Source organism: Megalopta genalis, chromosome 15 (assembly GCF_051020955.1).
Source record: "Megalopta genalis isolate 19385.01 chromosome 15, iyMegGena1_principal, whole genome shotgun sequence".
NCBI classification, from domain to species: Eukaryota; Metazoa; Arthropoda; class Insecta; order Hymenoptera; family Halictidae; genus Megalopta; species Megalopta genalis.
In genome coordinates, this window is record NC_135027.1 from 5,272,868 (window position 1) to 5,294,358 (window position 21,491).

Genomic DNA, 21,491 nt, shown 5'->3' on the forward strand with positions numbered 1-21,491 from the left:
TGCGCAGAGAGTTCGTCTACTTTTATTAAATTATTTTAATATCCGTGTAAACACGCACTGCGATATATCATCCGGTAATACTCTTATCGCAAGCCGTGAAGTAGGGAGAATTGGATAGAAGAGGAACATTTTTCACTTCCTGAATGATATACTGTCTCTGCCGCTAGAATACCCTTCTCCTCTTATGCAGATAGGTGGATCGCCCTTCGAATTCTACCAAATTAGAAAATCTGACGCACCCAGGGAGGAAGTAATTTAAATCGGAAAATATAGCGTCGGCCCTATTCTTTAATCTAATATCGGGCGAAATCATTTTTCAGAATTAGAAGGAAAACTTGTTACGGGAAACTCGGTGTTCGTGCTTTGAAAATCCGATTCCGTTGATTCTGGTAATAATTAGTTTTCACCGCGTCAATTAATAATACAATCAAGTTAGAAGTGTTATTTAAGATTTTCTAACCGCAGAATTCTTCCAGTTATTTCAGGCATTGGAGTTTAAATTCTGCCACGAGCCGTTCCAAGCTACGTATTTCGATTCCGTTCGCTAAATATTTGAATCGGACAGAGGGGAAACTATAATATGTGTAGATCCTCTGTAATGCGGGCTCGTATAAACAGTATCGGTACAACAAAACTCGAATTCGCATAATAAGAGTTCAATATAGTGTTTGATAAACCGGACACCCGAATAAATATTATTCGAGTAAATGGAATTCCCATTGTATACCGCAGAACATGAATAGAATTGAGCAGCCGGTGCAGCTAAAGCCAGATCTTGAAGCCAGATTGCTAAACTTACAGATTTACATTTTTCTGTAGATAAGTTCGATCTCAAGATTATCAGTTCGTTATCATTTCCCGTTCGAGCTAGTTCTTATCTTTAGGCGATTCAGCGTCGTGAAAATATATGATAAAATATAACACTGTCGAGACGATAAATTTTATTTGTTGTTAAGACGACAAACGTTCGTTAAAACGAACGTTAAGACTAGAGACAAGAATGGTACAGGTCCGCCACCCTAGCGGAGTACCGATGATCCCGACAGGACATAAAAGCCGACCTAATTTGTAAGAAATTAGACGGAAAAATAGCTGCTGGACGTTCTCAATTTGACTTCGATGAAGCAATATCACCCGGAGAACGAGCGTCAAAGTTTAATCGCGTCGTATTCGTGAACAGTTTCGCGAGGATAAATAACGGCACAGCTGTAGCAAGCTCGTAAGCGGGAAATCGGTCGAAATAAGTTCCCCGTCGAATTAAAATAGCCGGGGTGCCTTCGAAGGAGCCTTATCCCGGCTGGGTACACGATCTCACGTTCGACGGTGAAACGAGGCGGAGTGGTAAAATCGCGCACGTTACGGTCCACCCTCAAAGAGAAAATCACGTGGGAGACATAATAGGAATGTAGGTACTAGCGAAAGCACTATCCAACGGAATTTTCAAACAACATAAGTTAGCCGGCAATATCTGGCCGGCACGTAGAGTGCCAGGAAAGAAAGTGCTGAATGCGATTCCGTCATTATTTTATTTCGGTCGACGGTATTGGAATATCTAGACGGCATCGGAACGCGCCAAACCACTCGTTCTTCCTATCGACCCCGGGAACAAATAGCACCTTTCGCACCCAGCCACTCTCAGCTCTCCATATTAACCTTAATTTCAGCTGGCCCCTGCTGAGAATCTAAACTGGCTACTGTGAACGATCGTTACCAACGATAATTTCGGCTCGCGCTGCGAGGAATTCGAGGTGCACGAGCTGGTAACATTTGAAGGAAACTGGAGGGCTTTCTGCGAGCGAGCACGGAAATCCTTCCGCGTAGAATTAAGCTATTCCAAGCTTTACATTGACTTTTCTAAGTTAGCACGTAGACGTGATACAAGTCAAGCGTGGAATGTTTAACCTGTTAACCGGGGCATTGACTTTTGTTCAATTTGTTTTATAACGGGGACATTTTTCCTTGCCAGTGGGAAGTTATATTAGCATCACCGCGGAACTTTATGCAAAATGAAAACTGTCTACATTCGTTGTAAGAAACAGCAGTTAAAAAAAAATTACATTTCTTCTTCCAAGATCTTCAACAGGGTAACAATAATGTAACAATGATGTAACAATATTCTTAGGTTCTTCTAAAGACTTTGCAATTTTGCATTTTATCAAACCAGTTACACTATAAATGCATAAAAACCGCATTCTAATTATTACGCTTCAAGTGATAAAAAAGATCGCTTTTTAGTTGTTGAATATTCAATTGAAAAAATATTTTTTGATATATTTGGAAAATATATAAATCAAATATCTTCACAAAAGTTAATATCAATCGAAATAATTATTTCGTGGTTGTTCAAATAATTATATAATAGCTTATATATACATACTAATACTTGTATGTATACATACAATATAATATATTGTATTAGCACAAGTATTGCAGCACAATTACACTTATCTAGATACAATGAGAACTAGAGGGTGTAGAACAAAGAAATTTTGTTTGAATTGTGTGTTTTTAATCGACAAATTTAGTCACACATTAAAACATTCCCAAACAGTTATTTCTTTAAACAATATTTCAAAAATGAAATTTTTGTAAGATACAGCTCCTACAGATGATAAAATATTTTACCTATATTTCTCTCTCTTTATCTCTCTCTTCCTCTCTATTTAGCTCACCGAAGACAACTCCCTGTAATACTAATAGCAAGGTAATGTTACTTAACTGTGTTACGATGTTAGAATATCGAAACGACCCCGGTCTTACAGTTCCACCCTGTAATAATTCTTCTTAATTGCTTCGCTTTAAAAAGTTTACGTGTATCGAGAGAAACGTTTATCACTCATAAATTAATCGATACTTGCTAAATGAAGCTTAATAAGACCAGCGAGAATGTGATTCACTGGAACGGCACAATTTTTCATTTACGAGTTTGCGAATCGGAAAACACAACAAATAGTTTTCAATAAGGAAGTTTCCTTGTAAGGGTGCAGGTGCGCAAAACTTCCACAGCAGGAGTTTAAGACGCCGGGGGAATAAAACTTCCCAGGGAGTTTTTAAAACAGTTCCGCGCTTCCTGACGCTTAAAGACCGCGACAATTCTTACTACGTCCTCCATCTACGGTAACATCCGTTCTGGAGCATATAGCGTCAGTTCGCTTCGCGCCAGACTATCGATACTACCGAATTAAACACGTTAACGCGTGTACGGCGGGCATCGGGTCCATTTCGACCCAAAGCGTAAATATTGCTACTAGACTGTTAACTATTTCTGACCGTCAACCCCTTGCGGACGATGATTTTTCAAGGTACTAACAAGGGAACACAGGGTAAAAGTACCTATTATGAAACGCCGACTCAATTGTGCGACTCCTTCTTGAAACAATAAACACAAATAATACAATAAAAAATATATAAAGCATATGAAAGTGGATGTAAAAATTCTATCCATATTTTGTAACACTGTTCTTTATAAACTCACTCGCACAAATACTTTTACGGAACAATGAGCTGTGCAAAAAATGTTTATTTGAATTATATACAAATATACAGGGTGTCCACAGATCTTTTCCGTATCGGCATATTCTACCAGCGTAAATAAAAAAAAATGTCAAATAAACATAGATTCAAGCACGCTTCGATTAAAAATTGTAAGAAAAAAATCCAAAGTATCCTCAGTTATATTTTCGTCAAGAAGGTCCGCCGTTCGGGTGTTAACTATTTCGTATCTTTTTATAATCGATACATTTCATTATAATATGTACATAAATTGTTACTCCGATATTTGAATATTGATAATAAAAGGGTAGAATTTAATCTCGATCGAAAAGACCCGAATAACATTAATATCTAGTAGATCGTGTTTCATCACTTCAGGACGAGCCCGGCGATAAGTTCGAGCGTTAAACGCTCGATTTTAGTCGAAATTATTTGAAACGAGACCAGAAAAAGGAAGCAAACCGAAAACTCGGGGAAATTCCGATCTCCTGAGAAATTGAACGATTTCACGCATGATAGAGGATTCCCGACGAGCAGGTTATCTCGTTTGCGCGCTCAATTAAAGCTGCTTACGATTTTCAATTTCGGTAACGAGGTAGTGGTCGATGGAAAAATGAATTTCCCCGTCGACACTTCGATAGTTCGTAATAAACGTTCGAAAGGGTCCTCCGACAGAACGGGTTCGCGTTTCCCTCCCACTTTCGTCCTCGAATATTCCATGCGATGAGTGTGTTCCACGCGCGATCGTTACCTCTAGCAAAGTGGTAACGTTTTGTGTTTAAATTTTTCCCAATTACAACTGCCGCGCGTTTTCAAGTGCCCTCGACAGTTCGCCGGAGTTTTAACGATCCGGCATGGGAAATTGACTTCGTTATTATCATTGCGGTCTTTCCTACGCGACACGTGCCACCTTACTCCACAGTTTAAACATCGCGCGAATACGAATCGTTAAACGAGTCGATTGTTCTCTCTCTCTCTCTCTCTTTCCGTGTCGATACAATCTAACGTTTTAGCCGTAAATGTCGCTCGAATATTAATCGGTTGAATTTAATGTGGACAGACGAAACGTTATGAATCCAAACGGATCTCGATCTCGGAACGAGCCACGGGTAAACCTATTTGAAAACAATTTCGCATTTCGTTCGAACGGCTTGTTCGGTCCCCGTTATTGTTGCAACGTTCACTTTATCGTATGTACTTTCACTCCGCGGATATTTCATCGTAAGCCTCGTACGCGCGGTGAAGTAGAAGCGGAGAAATCTATTACTGCTTTTGCAGGCCGTACACCAGATGGTTCTTAAGAAACAAAGTGGAAGAAAATTGGATTTTTTATTTATAACGACGGCCATACAGCAACCAGGTGCTGCTACATGTTCAGACGGATGTCGTTAAATAGAGCAGCTGTAAGAACCATTACCGCAGACTTCGAGCTTATACCGCCGTTAACGATTGTTCGTTTGACGCTGTTTAGACCAATGGACCTTGTATAAATGCTCTCATCGTTTATCAATACGTTCCGACCGCGATTTCTGTTCGTTCTTTTATTTCTGCTTACGTGGGAGCATCGCCTAACGACGCGGCAACAGTTCCGCGTTGACCTTCTCCCTGCAGCCCCTCCTTCTATCTTATCGATACGCTCTTTTCATTCGATTTTCAGACTCACCTGAAACAGAAAAATAAAGGTACATTAGACAACGTTAACATAATCGCGGTTTATTCTATTTTGTTCGGTATCGTTTTCACTCGAATTAACTGACAACAGAAGGCGTTTACGCATAAATCTACTGGGTGTTCCGAAAGTCTCTCGCAATCCGAAAATGAGGGGCTCCTGAGGTGATTTGAGGTAACTTATAGCTTAGCGCAAATACAACTAACTTCGTTTAGAAGTTATTAACAAAGAGCAGGGTTCATCATCCTCCCTCTTCTTTCACAGCCTCCGAAGAACGGTTGGAGCATGTTTTTTACAGTCGGTTAGTTGATAAACCCGACAAAAGCAACCAAATAACTCCGACATTGTGTAGCATGTTTTCTCCTTTCCCGTTTCCCGTTCGACTCGATCGTTTCGAATGGCAATTCACCTATTGTAAGGGGGACCCGAACGGCGGTCCCGAGTCCCTCCCTCTCGTCCTGCCTTTGAAATTAGAACGCGCAGTAACATTAATAACCCCGATTTCGTCACGTGAATTCGAAACGGAAAGATATTCTTAGCGTTGACCGACTTCTGGACCGTGAACTTTCCGGGAAAATAGTAACGCGAAAGGATCGCGTTTACAACGATGCCGGGGCAAGGTACGAAGATTAGCTGGAATGAACGCTAACAAGCTGGAAAGCTTAATAAGTTCCTAAAACGGCAACGGGGTGGGGTGGGGGTGAATTTTGATCTGTCGTGCAGCTGGTAATTTTCTACGGGCACGCATACGTATAGATGCAATTTTCATTCTAGCGGCAGATATTTTCTGAAAGTAATTTAAAATGCGCTGCTATGCATAAAAGTTACAACGCCAAGAGAACATAAAGAACTGAGGATGAAACTGATATCCCTGTTCGCGGAGGTATCGTATATCTACCAGGTTCCGTGGAAAGTTCCAGCGTCTTTCGGTCGAATAAAAGCATCTTTTTCCATGAAATCATTCTGATCGCAACATTAATTTCAATTATATATTTCGTAACTTTTTCTTCGATTCGAACCGTAAATTCTGATATATGTTATATTTGTAAGAGTTAGAAGTGAACAATAATTTCATAATCAACATTTTAACAGAATCTAACTCGTCGATATTCTTAAAACGTTGATTACAAAATTTATGCTCTAATTCGCAACATTGATAGTTATATAATTATTTTATCGTATAAGCATTTTTCCTTCTTAAAAAAAATTTGAAACGAAAATTTGAAAATTTCTATCTTCCTTCAATGATTTTAATAAACCGAAACCACTACATTAACATTCTTAAAAACTTGATATCCGTCTGCTCTTTTAAATGGCAGTCGCTAATTTTTGCCATAAATCCATGAAATGTCTCGTATATAATGTAATAAATAATAATTTAGTAAAACTGTGATTTCTGTGTTGGAATTTTCATCGAACAACTATTAACACGTCGACTGCTAGTTGATTTTCCTATTTTTTTTACTGTCTTCAGTCATATATTTCGTAACTTTTTCTTCGATTTGAACCGTAAATTCTGATATGTTATATTTGTAAGAGTTAGAAGTGAACAATAATTTCATAATCAACATTTTAACAGAATCTAACTCGTCGATATTCTTAAAACGTCGATTACAAAATTTATGCACTAATTCGCAACACTAATAGTTATAATTATTTGATCGTGTAAGTATTTTTTCCTTCTTAAACAAAATTTGAAACGATCGTGTAGTTTCAGTGAGAATTAGAATTACAATAATTGATAATTACACCATGGATCTGTATGCTGAGCAAAAATTGTTCACAGCAATTACAAAAGACATAAATCGAATAAGAATTTCTGTCTTCCTTCAATGATTTTAATAAACTGAAACCACTACATTAGCATTCTTAAAAACTTAATATCCGTCTGCTCTTTTAAATGGCAGTCGCTAATTTTTGCCATAAATCCATGAAATGTCTCATAAATAATGTAATAAATAATAAATGTCTAATAACAATTTAGTAAAATTGTGAATTCTGTGTTGGAATTTTCATCGAACAACTATTAACACGTCGACTGCTAGTTGATTTTCCTATGTTCGCCAAATCTTTACGTTCCATTGTGCAATTGAATTTCCTGTGTCGCCAGTTCGTTAACAATAAATTTATCTCGTAATGTCGATCCGAAAATTCGAGTTATAAAAAACAAAAAAAAAACATGAAACAGCGACACTTTCATTACCCTGTAATAAAATTCCATGAAAAAAAGATAAAGCCACCCGAATAAAAATCATTCGGATTGGTCAGGCGACTCGATAAAATATTGTTCCCACGTTGGATACGGTAAAACAACTTGATGAACGCGTCGCACACGCTGAACAACACACGGTAAAGGTATCAGTCAGAAAACGTAATCGACGAGGCGATGAAAAATCAGCAGCGGCGCTGAGTCGCGTCGCAACTGGCCGTTTCCGGTTTCGTAATAGCTGGCTCGTGGCTGTCGACGCGAAATGACACGGAAGCGGTTGTTCTCCAAACGAATCGCCTGCAGTTGGATCTGGTTCGTGCTTCGATGCGTCGATTCAATACCGGCAATAATTTCAAAGGGAGCAGAAATTCCTCTTCGATTATCGTTCTTGCTCAGTGAATGAAACAGAAAATACCCAAGATAACTGTTACGTGTACATACAAACGTCGCAATCATTCGGATAAACGCGCGCGTCGAACCACACCACTGAATAAGAGGTCTCGCTATTATGCTACCTGTGTCCAGTTCGGTTCAGCAAGTTTCTCCACTAATCCTCTATTTTTCTACGTACGCATACGACATCTTTATCGCGACATTTTTCTGAAACGTATCTACCGCGTAAAAACAGCATCGGATGCAATTGGGTGTCTCCTGCAGGAAAAAAAAATACAAGAAATTGCGCAACGCTGTATAAACCAAAGGACGCGTTTCAATTAACAGATAATAGCATTATGTCATTCCGTAAGTCTGTCGACAGTAGCCGCTCGATAAGTGTCATCAGATAACTGCCACTTGGGAACGCCTCTCGCTCACACGTTATTACTTAACGCGCGCGTGTCCCTACTCTGCCGCCTATGGTCGCCCTGGTCGCTAACGTGCACCTTGCACACAGAGGCAAGCCTATCGAAGTGTGTGCGTGCCGTTGGTTGCCACCGACTTCCATTTGCTCCAAATGTGGCGCGTTAACAAGCGCCAATATTTTGCAATGCTACATTTCTTTTTTGCATCGTGCGCAAATATCAACGATCTTTCCTTAAACCGAGGAACTTCGATCGAACACTTGCATTCAGCGTTTTCGTAAAGATGAAGTCGTGTCTCGTACCGTATGGTAAATTTCATGCATTTATGGCAAAACTAGCCGATATGACTTGACGCAGTGAAAAGATCGAAAGAGGCTTTTATAAAATTTAGCAAATTGTGGCGTCGCATCTCTCTATCTGAGCGCGGCCGCTAGCAATAAAACAAGTACCGTTCCTAATCCTCAAAATTCCCTAAAAAACACGCCTCACATCTGGACACCTCAACCCGCACGGGACTTTCCCAACTTTCTCCTTTCCTACGAAAGTCCATCTATTCCTTTCTTCTCTTCCAGTATAAAAGAGACAAACGCGCAACTCAAAAAGCTCAGTCTGTCCTAAGTTGCTAGTCCTACGACACCACGCTAGTCGCGCCCGCGCTCATCGATAACAGTTCAATAAACTGCATTAATAGTAACCTCAAACACGCTCTCCGATTCGCTAACCTTCCCTTCAGTGCTAAAAAATGAAACGAAATGTGAAATTATAACGAACATTTTTACTTGTTTTTGTCTCTCTTTTTATATCCTTTTGAATCTGATTCGTGGGATCCATCTGCATACAAAATACAACTAGCCCGCGAGTTCATACGGAGAAATAAAAAACGCGTCCGCGCTTAGAGAGTTCACTTGAACTCGTCAAAATCGAGCCGTTTATTTTGAAAGTGGCATAAGTCGCTTCGTTTTTAAGTCGATATATTTAAGGGTTTGCGTTTTAACACGTTTCAAAGTATGGATGCTAACTTTCGAGAAGATTTACTTGTATTTGTTATCTCGGGATACTGATATTTTTCTCAGTATAAATAATTTCGTATAAACATCAAAAAATCACCACTTTTCATCACGGTAAAGCGACTTATGCCACTTTCATAATAAACGGCTCAATTGTTAGTGACAGAGAGAAAGACTTGCGATTGGCTCCTAGGTCTTGCAATTGATGCAAACAATTTTGATTTTGCACGAAGATCCGAAGGTCTTTAGAATTACCGTCGGCATTTAAAAAAGAAAAAAACAGTCGTTTTGATAATGATCTGGAAGCGAGTGTTGCGTCCAGAGACAAGGGCCATAAAAAGGTCCCACCATTGGGGAAACTCTCTCAGGCCCCAACAAGGGTCAAGGCAGACACCCCCCTCCAAGGGGTGATTCGTGCCTCGACCAATAATAAACAATCTACCTCCATCCACGGGTGCTCTTCCACGACTTTCCAGCGTTGGAAGAGCATTCTTCCACCAGCGCTCGCAGAGAGTACAACACAAAAAATAAAGTTCTCTAAGACTACTAGAGACCCTTCCACGTCATTAATTTGCCGTAGGAAGCGCGAATCGAGCGTACAATAGTTCGGTCGCGCATGTACGTTAGGCGACTAACCGAACGTACGGACAAAACAGCGAGAACGTTTTGTTTTCTCAAAATTAAGCTTAATTCGAATACTTTCGACGAAAGGATTCGCACGCTTTATACGCGGCAGCGGATCTTCTTCTCGAATAAAATCGAATAGCGGTAACATCGTTGAATTGAATAGGAGAGATGGTCGTCGGTACTTTCACATAATGAGGCGGGATTTTGTGGTTGTGCGCGGATCTGACGTGCGTTAAAAATTCAGCGGAGTTGGTACGCCTTAACAACGTCTGTTCTTGAACTTCGTTTCTAGGAAAACGGACAAACATTCGGTTCGGCTGTTAGAGACCGTGGTCGCGAAACAGCTCGCAAACGATGTCCTTACATCGTTGGTCGAAGTCCTCGAAAGGTTACGCCGTCGTGGGCAAATTTACTATGCAAATTAGAAGATGTATTTCTGCTCCCTGGTGAAAATACCGGCAAAAGATCGCAGCAAAAAACCAGTTTCCCCGTCCGGGCGGAACGTCTGCCTCGCGAAGAATAATTACGTAATCACGAATGAAACGCTGCTCTGCCTTTTCCTCTCGCCCCCTCCGCCCCTTCCTCGCCCCTCCCCTCATCCCACTCCATCCGTCCCGCGAGACTGCCGCAAAAAGTGGCCGGGACACAAAGCCCGTCGGACTTTAATCTGAGTATTTTTGCGTGAACAAACCGAAAATTTTCACGGTGGAAAAATGCCTCGCGTGGAAACAAAGAAACGGCCGGGGCGAATCGAGGAAAATCAATAGCCGCTGCGGAGAAATCGAACGAACCGCGGCGGAGGGGCTCGGCGAAAATAAAGGAGAAACTGTGCTGGACCTAGATAAAGCAGAAAAGAGGAGGCCGGAAAAGAATGTCTCCTACGCCCCAGCGGAACAGGAAAGTGGGAGAGGAAGCCGCATGTGGTCCGCGAGATCCACAAGTTTCTCGCTACTGACGCAGGCGAATGAATTGTGCGTGTACGGAAGTGTGTGCGCGCGCGCGCGCGCGCGTATTTTCAGCCAACAAACTGTGCAAACGCGATTCTATACTAATGGCCTCGCGGACATCAAACTACCAGCGGAACGTGAAAAGTGTAGCAAAAATGAAAAGAGGTTGGATAAATCTTGCAGCTAAATAGGGGACGCGACAATGCGAAGCCGAAACGAGTGTACAGAAACGAAGCGCGAGCAATTCGATGGTCAAATCGTAGATAATCGGAAATTTATTATTTAAGGTACACTTAATTTTGTGTCTACAGAGACGTGAACAATGCGATTGTCTTCGCTTTAATAGCGGTAGTCGTCGTCAACCGTTCCAACCTATACAGATAATGGGTGAACTTGTCAAATTGTCGAAAGCGATAATCGTCAGAATTGTTCGCTCGCTCTGAGAAAAACTAATCAGATTCACTAATTTGACTCATTAGCAAATTTGAAAATATTATATAATATTATATTATAATATATAATATGTATATATATATATATAATATTATATCATAATATATAATATGTATATATATAATATTATATTATAATATATAATATGTATATATATATATAATATTATATTATAATATATAATATGTATATATATAATATTATATTATAATATATAATATGTATATACATAATATTATATTATAATATATAATATGTATATATATAATATTATATAATATTGTTTTATTATTATTATATAATATTAATATTTATATTATAATATTGTTACGGCGACTTGTCCAAATCAAGTCGCTGTAACGTGAAACTGCCCTGTTGTGAGCAACTCCTTAAAGAAAAATAGAAGAGAAGGGTTGCCACGGAGGTGTTTTATCAACGGACAATCGAGGAGTCGGGATCGGACCGTCGAGCGATCAACACCATCTAATTCAAAGATCTCTAACATAGTTGAATTTAGTTGTATTATAGTTTATGTACTCTATTGTAAATAAAATGCCGCGACGCGGGAGAAGTGCAGTAATTCGCAACAATATTATAATTTCGGGATCCTCTGAACGATCGAGGGATTTCCTTCAGTTTTAAATAAGACTTTCAACTCGTTCTGTAAAACGTCGACGAAACAAACTCGGGATCAATTAGACGCGCTAGAATGCTTGTCGATAAACAGTGGACGAATTGGCGCTCTCGCACCCGCCCATCATCCCCCGCAACCCCCTGCGCGAGCGACGCGCAGTCGTGGACGATCGTCGACTTCGTCATTTATACTATAAATATTTATTATGCATTTTCAATATAAAAATGGTTCCTCGGATACCCATCCATCCATATCAAGATACAATGCAGCGAGAAAACAACCGTTAAAAATCCTCAAGAATTGTTGATTATAAGGCTCGGAGTAACATTAAATATAACTTAGGTCTACGCGAGCGACGGTATTTTATAAGTAATCTACTTTTTTATTTTCCATTTGTGATAAAACTGAATCTAAGCCACGCCTTGTGATTAGCTGCTGGATTTGTAAAAAGTTTAATAAATTAGTTTCATTTCACAATAACATCATAATAAAACTGGTGACAAATTCGAATAAGTGCTCGTTATTTGTACGAAGGAATGTAAAATGGCTGCTTTCAGTTGCTCCGTAAACCTGGCGTTAAGTTGACAGTCGACGTTAGCGACATCCGAATCATCGCGAATCATCCATTATGTCAGCGGCATTTCGCAACATTTCAATGTATACTATTCAAATCTTTCCACGAACATCTCGAAAGCTAACAGAGATCCGTCATTGGAATTTTATACTAAAAATTAATTTCAACTTGTAATTTCGTGCGGTCATACAGCACCGCAATCGGAATAACAGAGAGTGAGAACAGGAGGACGAAGGGGCTTAGACAACAAATCATTGCGATGACGATGAACTGGCAGGATCCAATATAACGTTGCGCGGCGGTAATTTCAAGAGCGATACAAATTTGAAATTACAGGCCGCCGCGGCGGCCAGGAACGCCGCAGATAATATGCAAAAGAGAAGCTTAAAAAGTAATTACCGGTGAAGAGGGCGCGGTGGTTAAAAATTGGCGTACATAAAAAGTTTTCTAATTTCAGAAGCCAAGGATTGCCGCGTGGACGGCAGAATCGCGTGGAGCAGGAACAGGGGGAGGGGGGGGGGGGGCGAAGCGAAAGGCGAAGTGACGCGGTGCCACGTAGGTAGTTACGTGCCCGTGTAGTTCGGCGTGTGCGCGTGATCGAGGGGAAAAAAGCGGTACAATAGTGCACGGTTAAATTTACATCGATTCGGGAACCGGCATGTAAATTCCAGCGCACCGGACAGATTTCCCTTCCAAGTACTGAATCGAGCACGGCTCGATAAAGTAAGAAAATAGATTTAGATTCGACATTTAAAGGGCACGCGCGATCAGCAAAAAACGGACGTGCAATAGAGAGCACTTATTTTTGAATAATTGTCGCCTTATCTTTAGAATTGTAGCATCAATGGATAGCTGTGATTGTTCCGATTAAGATGAGTCCAAACACGATGTAAATAGAACTATGTTCGTCAAAAAAGCTATAATTATATAGGGTGCGCCACGTAACTTGCACCCTCGAATAATTCTAAATTATTTGATATTGAAAACTTGTGGAAACCTCTCTATATACAATATACTTTGCTCGCTTTTGAAAGCGTGTATTATACAATTTTTCATAAGAAAGTATAATTTAAGCTATTTCCGGTGTACGAGTTGCGTGACTCACCTTGTAGATTGCTTATTAATCAATCCTAGAACAACTCGAATTAATCCGATTTGCATCGTGTTTGGACTCATTCTAATCCGAAGAATCTGGACTATTCAATGAAGCAACAATTAACAAAGCAAGGCGAAACGTACTGAAAATAAACTCTTTTTTACTGTCTTCAGTCATAGCATGCAACCGATCTATTTCTGACTCCTTCCTCCTCTATCCTTGTGCACTGAAATGTGGCCTCACCGAGCTCGCAGTGCTGTTTGGGAGGGGGAGGGAGAGTCGTGTAAATTTAAACGAACGGATTTCGTATAAATTCAACACTTTATTCACCAGAAGCCTATCAATACGCCTTTGGACGTGTCTAATTGTAAGAGGTGCTCGACAATTTTCTTTTAACCCTTAAATGCATGAATTAATGAATTTTATTTAAAAAATAGGGTTATAATTTTTCAAATGAGTGGAAATCGGGAAAAATATTTAAAAAAATTATAAGTCATATCTTATAGGGTTTTTATTGAAAAATATTAATGATTCATTTTTGGTACACTATGCAAAATAGACATAAAAATTCTTTAGTTAGTATGACATATCTATAACAAAATTATAAACCACATGCATACCACACCAAAACAAAACCAACAAACCAATAAAGGAAGCATAGTACTAAATACATGTCGTAATTATTACCATTAGTGCATGTTGTCCCATTTTTGCATCAACACGAAATAAGCCCTCCATACACATGATAGTTACGGAATATAGACAAAAGTACTAGCAAATTAATAAATAAGAGCCTTACCTTTAGAAAATATTGTTTGTTTAACGAATACACCAAAATATTTCTAAATAATCCACTTCCAAAAGTACGTAAATGAACCCGCTATCAAAAATGCGCGCCAATTGGTATAACGTCAGAAAGATACAAATATTGAAGTCAAATGTCATTATTTTAGTTAATTTTTGATAAGTCAATGGACAAAGGAATCACTGCCATTCAGCCAAATGTATCGATATCAAAACTGTTGTCGGGTATCCGCGCAAAAAGTTATTGATTCATTTTTGGGACTCTATGCATTTAAGGATTAAGTAATAATTTCTAAAGAGCATATTAAATTGCATTAATCTAAATAATTTGGTAGATTCGAGATCAGATCAATGTAGATTTCTGAACAACTTTTTAAAACATTCTTAACTGTTAATCTTCGAGTTTAAATTATTTAAAAAACTGTCACTAGACAAAGCTAGTTAACCGTTCTCCACAGCAACTCGTATTGCTTCATTCACATTGCTATTGGATTTGGAAAATCTCCGCGGGTATAAAGTGAACCGCATTGAATAACGGTGCGTTACTCCGTCAAATATTCTGGTTGCCAAGACAAATTCAACGTTTCATTATAATGATCGCGTGTCTCAAAAACTGCACGTTTAGTACGAGAGCTTACCTATTAGTTAACAATTGACATGTAGCAAACATGCCCTACGGTATCGCTCCATTAACCTAATTAGGTGCACGGTAGAGAGCTATAGCGACTGTGCACGCCGACGAACCGGCGCCACGCTATTGCGGCTAGGAAATTGTTAAACATACGCTGCGCCCGCGTTTCTAGTTCTACTCTATCTGGAACCCGTGTCTAACAATAACCGTGTCGATTCCGCATCGATTTTTCATCGGGCTAACGCAGCACAGCGAATAGCTAACGCTGCGACTATCAGAATTGTTGGTTAAGTTTTATAACAATTTTATCAAATGCCATTCTGTGTATTCGACATGCTTTATTCGTTAGCAAACATCGTGCTTGATAAAACGAGATAGTTGACGAGTCCGCAGATTTTTTCGCATTTGTGGATTTTTATATTTTTCTTTATTAGAAATTCTAAATTTCCATAGAAAATAAAGTTCTGATTCACTTCTGTTCATTGATACTTGACTAGAAAATCGTCAATTCTCAGAAGTATTCGCCGCCTAGACAAAGTTCGAAGGAGTTACTAGCAAAAATAATACACACGTTTAAATATATAAATAAACACATATATATATATATATATATATATATATATATATATAAATATAATAATACACGTTTTTCAAACATTTTAGAGTTTCGAACTAGGAAGATGATATTGTTTCATGTCGAAGCATTTCTTTATAATTTGAATATTCATAGTACAGCGGTGCACGGTTAAATTTACACTACCCAGCCCCACTCTTCTCCCACCACAGTGCCTCGAGGCTAGCGAGGCTTCGAAAAAAGAGCATTGGGTTGTCTGGAAAGTTCGTTTCATATTTAATAAAGTTTCATTGAAATCATATAAAAGATTTGAAACGAACTTTCCGAACAATTTAGTACACCAATAGATTCAATTGAAATGATTAATTTTGTTTTCAATCATTTGCGTCTCACTTTTATAATTGCAACGTCGATAGATAGCTGTGATTTTTCTGATAAAAATAAGTCCGAACACCGAGTAGACCGAACTACGTTTATCGACGAACTCATTGTTCCACGTAGATTGCTTATTAATTAACCCGAAAAATAGCTTAAATTAATCCGGAAATGGCTTCAATTAATTCGAGTTACACAGCGTCTGGACTCATTGTAATCGGAAAGATCTCAATCGCTCTTTGTGGTTCAATTGCAAAGGTGACGCGATAATATACGGGAAATGTGGTTCTCTTTATTGCACGCTTATTTGTTGCTGCACGCGGTATTCGTTTAAGTCAAAGCTGAACACCGATCGTCGCTGTTGCGACGGCAACACCGAAGGTCGAACGTCCCTGGCCATCCCTTAAACAATTAACCCCTTATCACGTTCCGTGCCACGTGTACCATCGATGGTACACGCTTGCATGTTTACTTAGTGAACTGAACAAATTGTTTACAAGAAATGTAGAACCGAAGAATCAATTTCCACCGCAAGAATGGGCGTTGATAAGTTTTTGTTACGTTGTTATGTGTACGAGAATTAATAATTGCACGTAATACATCAAGTTTTAGTAAAATATCAAAGTGTGAAGATTCGAGTAAAAAAAGCTCGGCACGGAACGTGTTAACGCACAGTTTTTTTGAAAAAAACCGGCCAAAAAATATCAATTTTTGGTAGAGAATTTTGATATACTGCGCTTTTGTTCCATGGAAAAAGGCTATATTTTATTCTTGAATAAATAAGTGTTATAGCTTACAATCCCATGTAAATGATAAATATCAATAAAACGATTCTTTTTCTTTGCTTTCACATTGTTATTTTCAATTCTCGATTATATTCGAGTGTGAAAAATTATAGCAGCATAAAATACAACGCGCGCCGCTCGAATTATCTCGAGTGTGCACAGTTTGGCCTGTTTAGCGCGCTCGAATTAACTCGAGCGTACAAGTTAAGGGGTTAAGCAGTATACCATTTCAAGTTCCTTCCGACACACCCATCTCCAATCAAAAACGCTTCATTTCCTCCACCAAAGCCCACCATCCACCAATCAGCAGAAAACCTAGGTGACAAGAGGGAAGGCACCTAGAACGTAGGGAGAACTCGTAGAACTCCTAGAACGTATAGAACTCTGAGAACGCAGATAGAACGCGCATCGAAACCACAAATAACGCATCGCTAACACCATAGCTGTACAGACTGTAACATTATTAACCCGAGAAAGATAACCTACGTCGCAGAGGCGCCTGCGAAGACTGTTGATTTTTGTTAATTTTTCATAGAGGTCTAGTGATTTAAGTTTAAAATTACTTAAAATATAAAAAAATATAATATAAATGCATTTTATTTTTACAATAATGCCAAACCTTTAAAATGACTAGATTAACTTAAATAAATATCCATTGTTAGTATAAAATTGACGCCTTAGAAAAGCATGCGCCTCTGAAGCGTATGGTTATCTTTTACGTACGTTGTCATATGGTTATCTTTCTAGGGTTAAAGTGTACATAGAAGCAACCAGCGACTTCGTTTCAACTTAATTCCACTTGAAACAACGCGTATATACGATTGCTGTTCGTCGTACTACATCAATCGTACATGCCAACCTAAAAGATGTACCGCACGTTCAAATTTTCATGTTCGGAAACATGCAAATTTAACGGTGCACTACCGTGTCTATTACTGACACGAGAGTCAACCGATAAAGCAGTCAAGCAGTGGTACCTTTCGGTACCGCGTTTGATTCGTGAAAATTTCACCGAGCAAGTAACGTTCGGAGCGGTGTTCAACTGGCTGGTCATCGAGTGAAAATCCGATTACCGAGCGAACACTGCTGGAAGTGTATCGTGAAGTTTACATCAGCAAAACATCTCGAATCTAGTAAAGTTTAACTGCAATTCCCGGCGGTGAACTCGACGGAACATACGGAGGAACGCGGCGTGATTCCATTAAACCGGCTGCGCGGCGGCGGCGCATTACCACAAATTTTCAAGACGCTGTTTGCGGTGACTCGGGTACGCCGGCAGAGCATTTAAACGTCTTTTCGATTCACGGCAGTCGCGGCGCACTCGACGTATCGATCCTATTCGTCTGGGCCGATTTTATCGATAATTGCTGGTTCATACACTGGTGAAACTTTCGAAGAAAACATCTCGACGGACTCCCTAATTAGCATTCAACTTTCTGTCGGCCACTTACGAAATTTTTAATGTGTCGGAAAAGTAAAGGCAATATCCCAGTTCCCTTTATCGCGGAGCTATACGCGGCCTATCAGAAGCGTCCGACAAATTTTTAACAGCTCCTTGTTACGTACTTCAGACGCGGGAGAAAAATCTTCTGACGGGTTGCTGCCAATACGAAGTTCATGTCGTACTGTTTCATCCGTTCAAACGTATTTACTTAAGTAACTGTAATGTTTACAGTTCGGAGGCTTTTCGTTTTCGGAGATAATTAACTTTATATTTATCGAATAAGAATGAATTTTGTTTATTCTTTTACTTTGTTCATTTTTGTATAATTTTTTAATCTTTTTAATTTCTTGTTCATCTTTTAATAAAAAGACTTGGTATGTCTTATTTGATAAATACGAAGTTAATTGAGCTCGAAAACAAACCGAAGGGCACAGCATTTGGTCACCCCACAGTTAACCAATCGGTTCCACTAATCTAAGCTAAATTTCAAACTGTGTGGCAAAATGAATTTAAGAATATCAGTTATTAAGAGAATTAAAGTAAGAATGTCTATTCATCATCCGATTCGTACAAATCAGACAATTTTTATTTTGCACAAAGATCCGCAATCTTCTTACAAGCATCGCTTTATCACGTTTCTTTAATTGCAAGGATAATCTCTAAGTTCCATTCGCCATGAAAAATAAGTTTATTGCTCATTAAATGAATTTTGATAAACATTGTTACAACGCAAGATGCTGATATTGTCAAGCACAAAGAACCACTACTTTTTCATATTAAGTCTACCGAAAAATTCTGCCCGATAATGTAATTTTAAGTTTCAATACGTATGCACTTTGAGGCATATATTTCGTCGTAAGTAACGACGAAAATTATATTGTACAATAAATATTAAATGTACGAAAAATCTATTATTTTCTTTCACTTCACAAACGGACAGAACCTCACCAATATCATCACTGGACGATGCGAAATAAAACTTGTGTGCATCGATTCGAAGAAACAGGAATTTTAGCGTATTTCTCAGTTGAATCATTTTAATAGGTAAAAATGATACGGTGGTACTTGCAAATTTCTTAACCGCAGTTCCCGTTTCAGATTTAGTCATATTCATTTTTGCCATGAAAGCAGAAAATCCGCAGTCTGGCGATCACGAAGCTCGGGTTCGCTTTGAGAAATTCTGTATACATCCCGGGCATCCATAATCTTGCGATTAAATTGAAGAATCTGTCAAAACGAGAGTATCCCAAACTGACTGGTATTCAGTCAGGATGACGCGACGCCGAGGCACGTGCATGCCCCGTCATTTCAGGGTTCTCGTTTAAGGACACATCTGGTGTATCCTCAGACCGATGGTTCGCTCGTGAGGATTTTTTAGGATGGCTGAATGTCGTGGGATGGCTTGATCCTCAGCCCGTCAGATTTCTACTTTGTCGCGGAACGACGCGCGACGCTTGAAAAATGTGCTGCGAGGAATAGCGGGGCGGCGCGGCGCGACTGGAGAAAGGTGAAAGAAGAAAGGAACGAGACTTCTCGAACAGAGATCGTAGAGAACGGAGTCTGATGCAGTATTATGCCAACTGTTGTTAACGCCGAGAACGCGTTTTGTCGGATTTCGACGGGAGATGTCGATGTTGAAAGCCTGGAACACCGTGTCTCACGCAGAAATTCTCGAATATTTGCGGAGCGTTCCTCCCCAAACTGTGAATCGGTTTCTTTAAACTATCTGCTTTGCTTTAGACAGATTTCGAAAATAGACAGATCGGCAGACAATTTTGTATACTTTATTCGTTCTTTCGTTTTAATGGAAGTTTTACACTACAAATTCATCCACATATAAATTGTACTCATGCTTTTTCGTGGCCAATTCGCCTTTTCTCAAATCAGGTCACCATTGTTTCAAATCAAATTTACCTTTTCGTAAATCAAATTCATCTTTCTGCAAATTCACCGTTTCACAGATCAAATTGACCCCCTTGTGAATAAAAATGTAATACAAATCTGATGCAATTTGTTGTCCTGAAATTTGTTATTTTATTGTATGTATGTAACAATGACCTTAATATGTTCATTTAATAATGGGCATGCCTCCATCTGTGCAGGCGGTAGTTGCAACAGAATGATTAATGGCATCCACGAAAAAAATACTTTATCATTTTCCGCGAAGGTGATATAAATAGTAAAACGAGCCTTAACGGACCAACAAGGTCACGCTATTCCTGTATTTTCTAGAAACTTGCATCGTTCAAAACAAAAACTATACTTAGTCCGATTGTCTTCATTCAGTTTTTTGCCACAATACCCGAAGCAACTAGCAAGAAATATTTCACTTTTTAATTATATCATTTCACTGTCGAAACACTTTGATTTCAAATAAAGAAAATATAACCCACAGAAGAATGAATTCAGAATGCAAGACCTGCAGTCTCATTAACTACTTCTTAGTTTGTTTATTAGCAACTATTCCATCTAGGTTCTATATATTGAAAAACTAAAAGATCAGCGTATATAAAATGCCTCAAAAAACTATACTATTAACCCTTTCGCTACGGCGGTTCAGTCCGCCGTAGCGCCCCTCCTGAACGGAACCACCCGCCGAAATTGTGCACATTGCGCGTGGATAGTGTATTTGGGAAGAAAAGGGATTTTTCTTTAAAACAATATAGTTATAATTTCTGCATAAGGTATAAAGTTTTTTAATAGGTAAAAAAAGTTTCATTAACAATGGAAAAAGTGAAGAAATAATATATAATATACAGTAATAAAATAAAACATAATATTCATAATACAAAACATAATACATAATAATTAGTCCTAAAGTTAGTACTTTCGATTTTCTATCCCTTTATGACATGTAACACAATAATAATGGGAAATGCAGGTAGAACAAATATAACTTGAATGGTGTGTCGTTTATTTCGGACTGTCGTTTGTTTGTTTCGTCAAAAGATTCACGCAATACCAGCATGTCGGATATATCCGGCGTTCGGAGCGAAAGGGTTAATAAACGAAATGATTGTAATTTTATGTTCTTCGTCAACAAGCGCATTTTGTAAACCGATTGCGATTTTGCTCTTGTTTCTAAAGTGATTAATGCCAGGACAGCCTTGGAGGATATATGTGCAGTCGGTTTAGAAAGCATTCGTGAATTTTTGAAAACGGAATAACTTTTTTATAATTGATCCAAGGCGATCTAAATATTTTTGAAATCTTAGTGAGATTAGTTTACTAGATAACGACAAAAAATTGCTTTCGAAAGTTGCACTTGACTGGAGTGACAAAAGAAAAGAGAGGAAAAGCTCACGTTCTTTAACTTTTCTAAAAAAGAAGAACAATGTCTGTTTAAATTTTCGACATTTTAGCCATCGTT

General features: G+C 38.9%; 1 protein-coding gene across 7 annotated transcripts in view; it reads right to left on the reverse strand.

Annotated features, from left to right (window-relative positions):
- Nucleotides 1-21,491, reverse strand: part of LOC117223829 (protein muscleblind-like) — a 609,735-nt gene that overhangs the window by 290,508 nt on the left and 297,736 nt on the right. Inside the window, exon 5 of one of the 7 annotated variants that reach the window (XR_013034909.1) lies at nucleotides 5,048-5,155. The exons of 5 other annotated variants lie outside the window; for them this stretch is intronic. Coding sequence is in view for 1 of the 2 variants with exons in the window: in XM_076526710.1 (XP_076382825.1) it covers nucleotides 5,135-5,155 (21 nt within the window). In the remaining variant the exon portion in view is untranslated. Of the gene's footprint in view, nucleotides 1-4,807; nucleotides 5,156-21,491 lie in introns of those variants that run through there. One more of the 7 variants, XM_076526710.1, reaches the window with a different exon arrangement.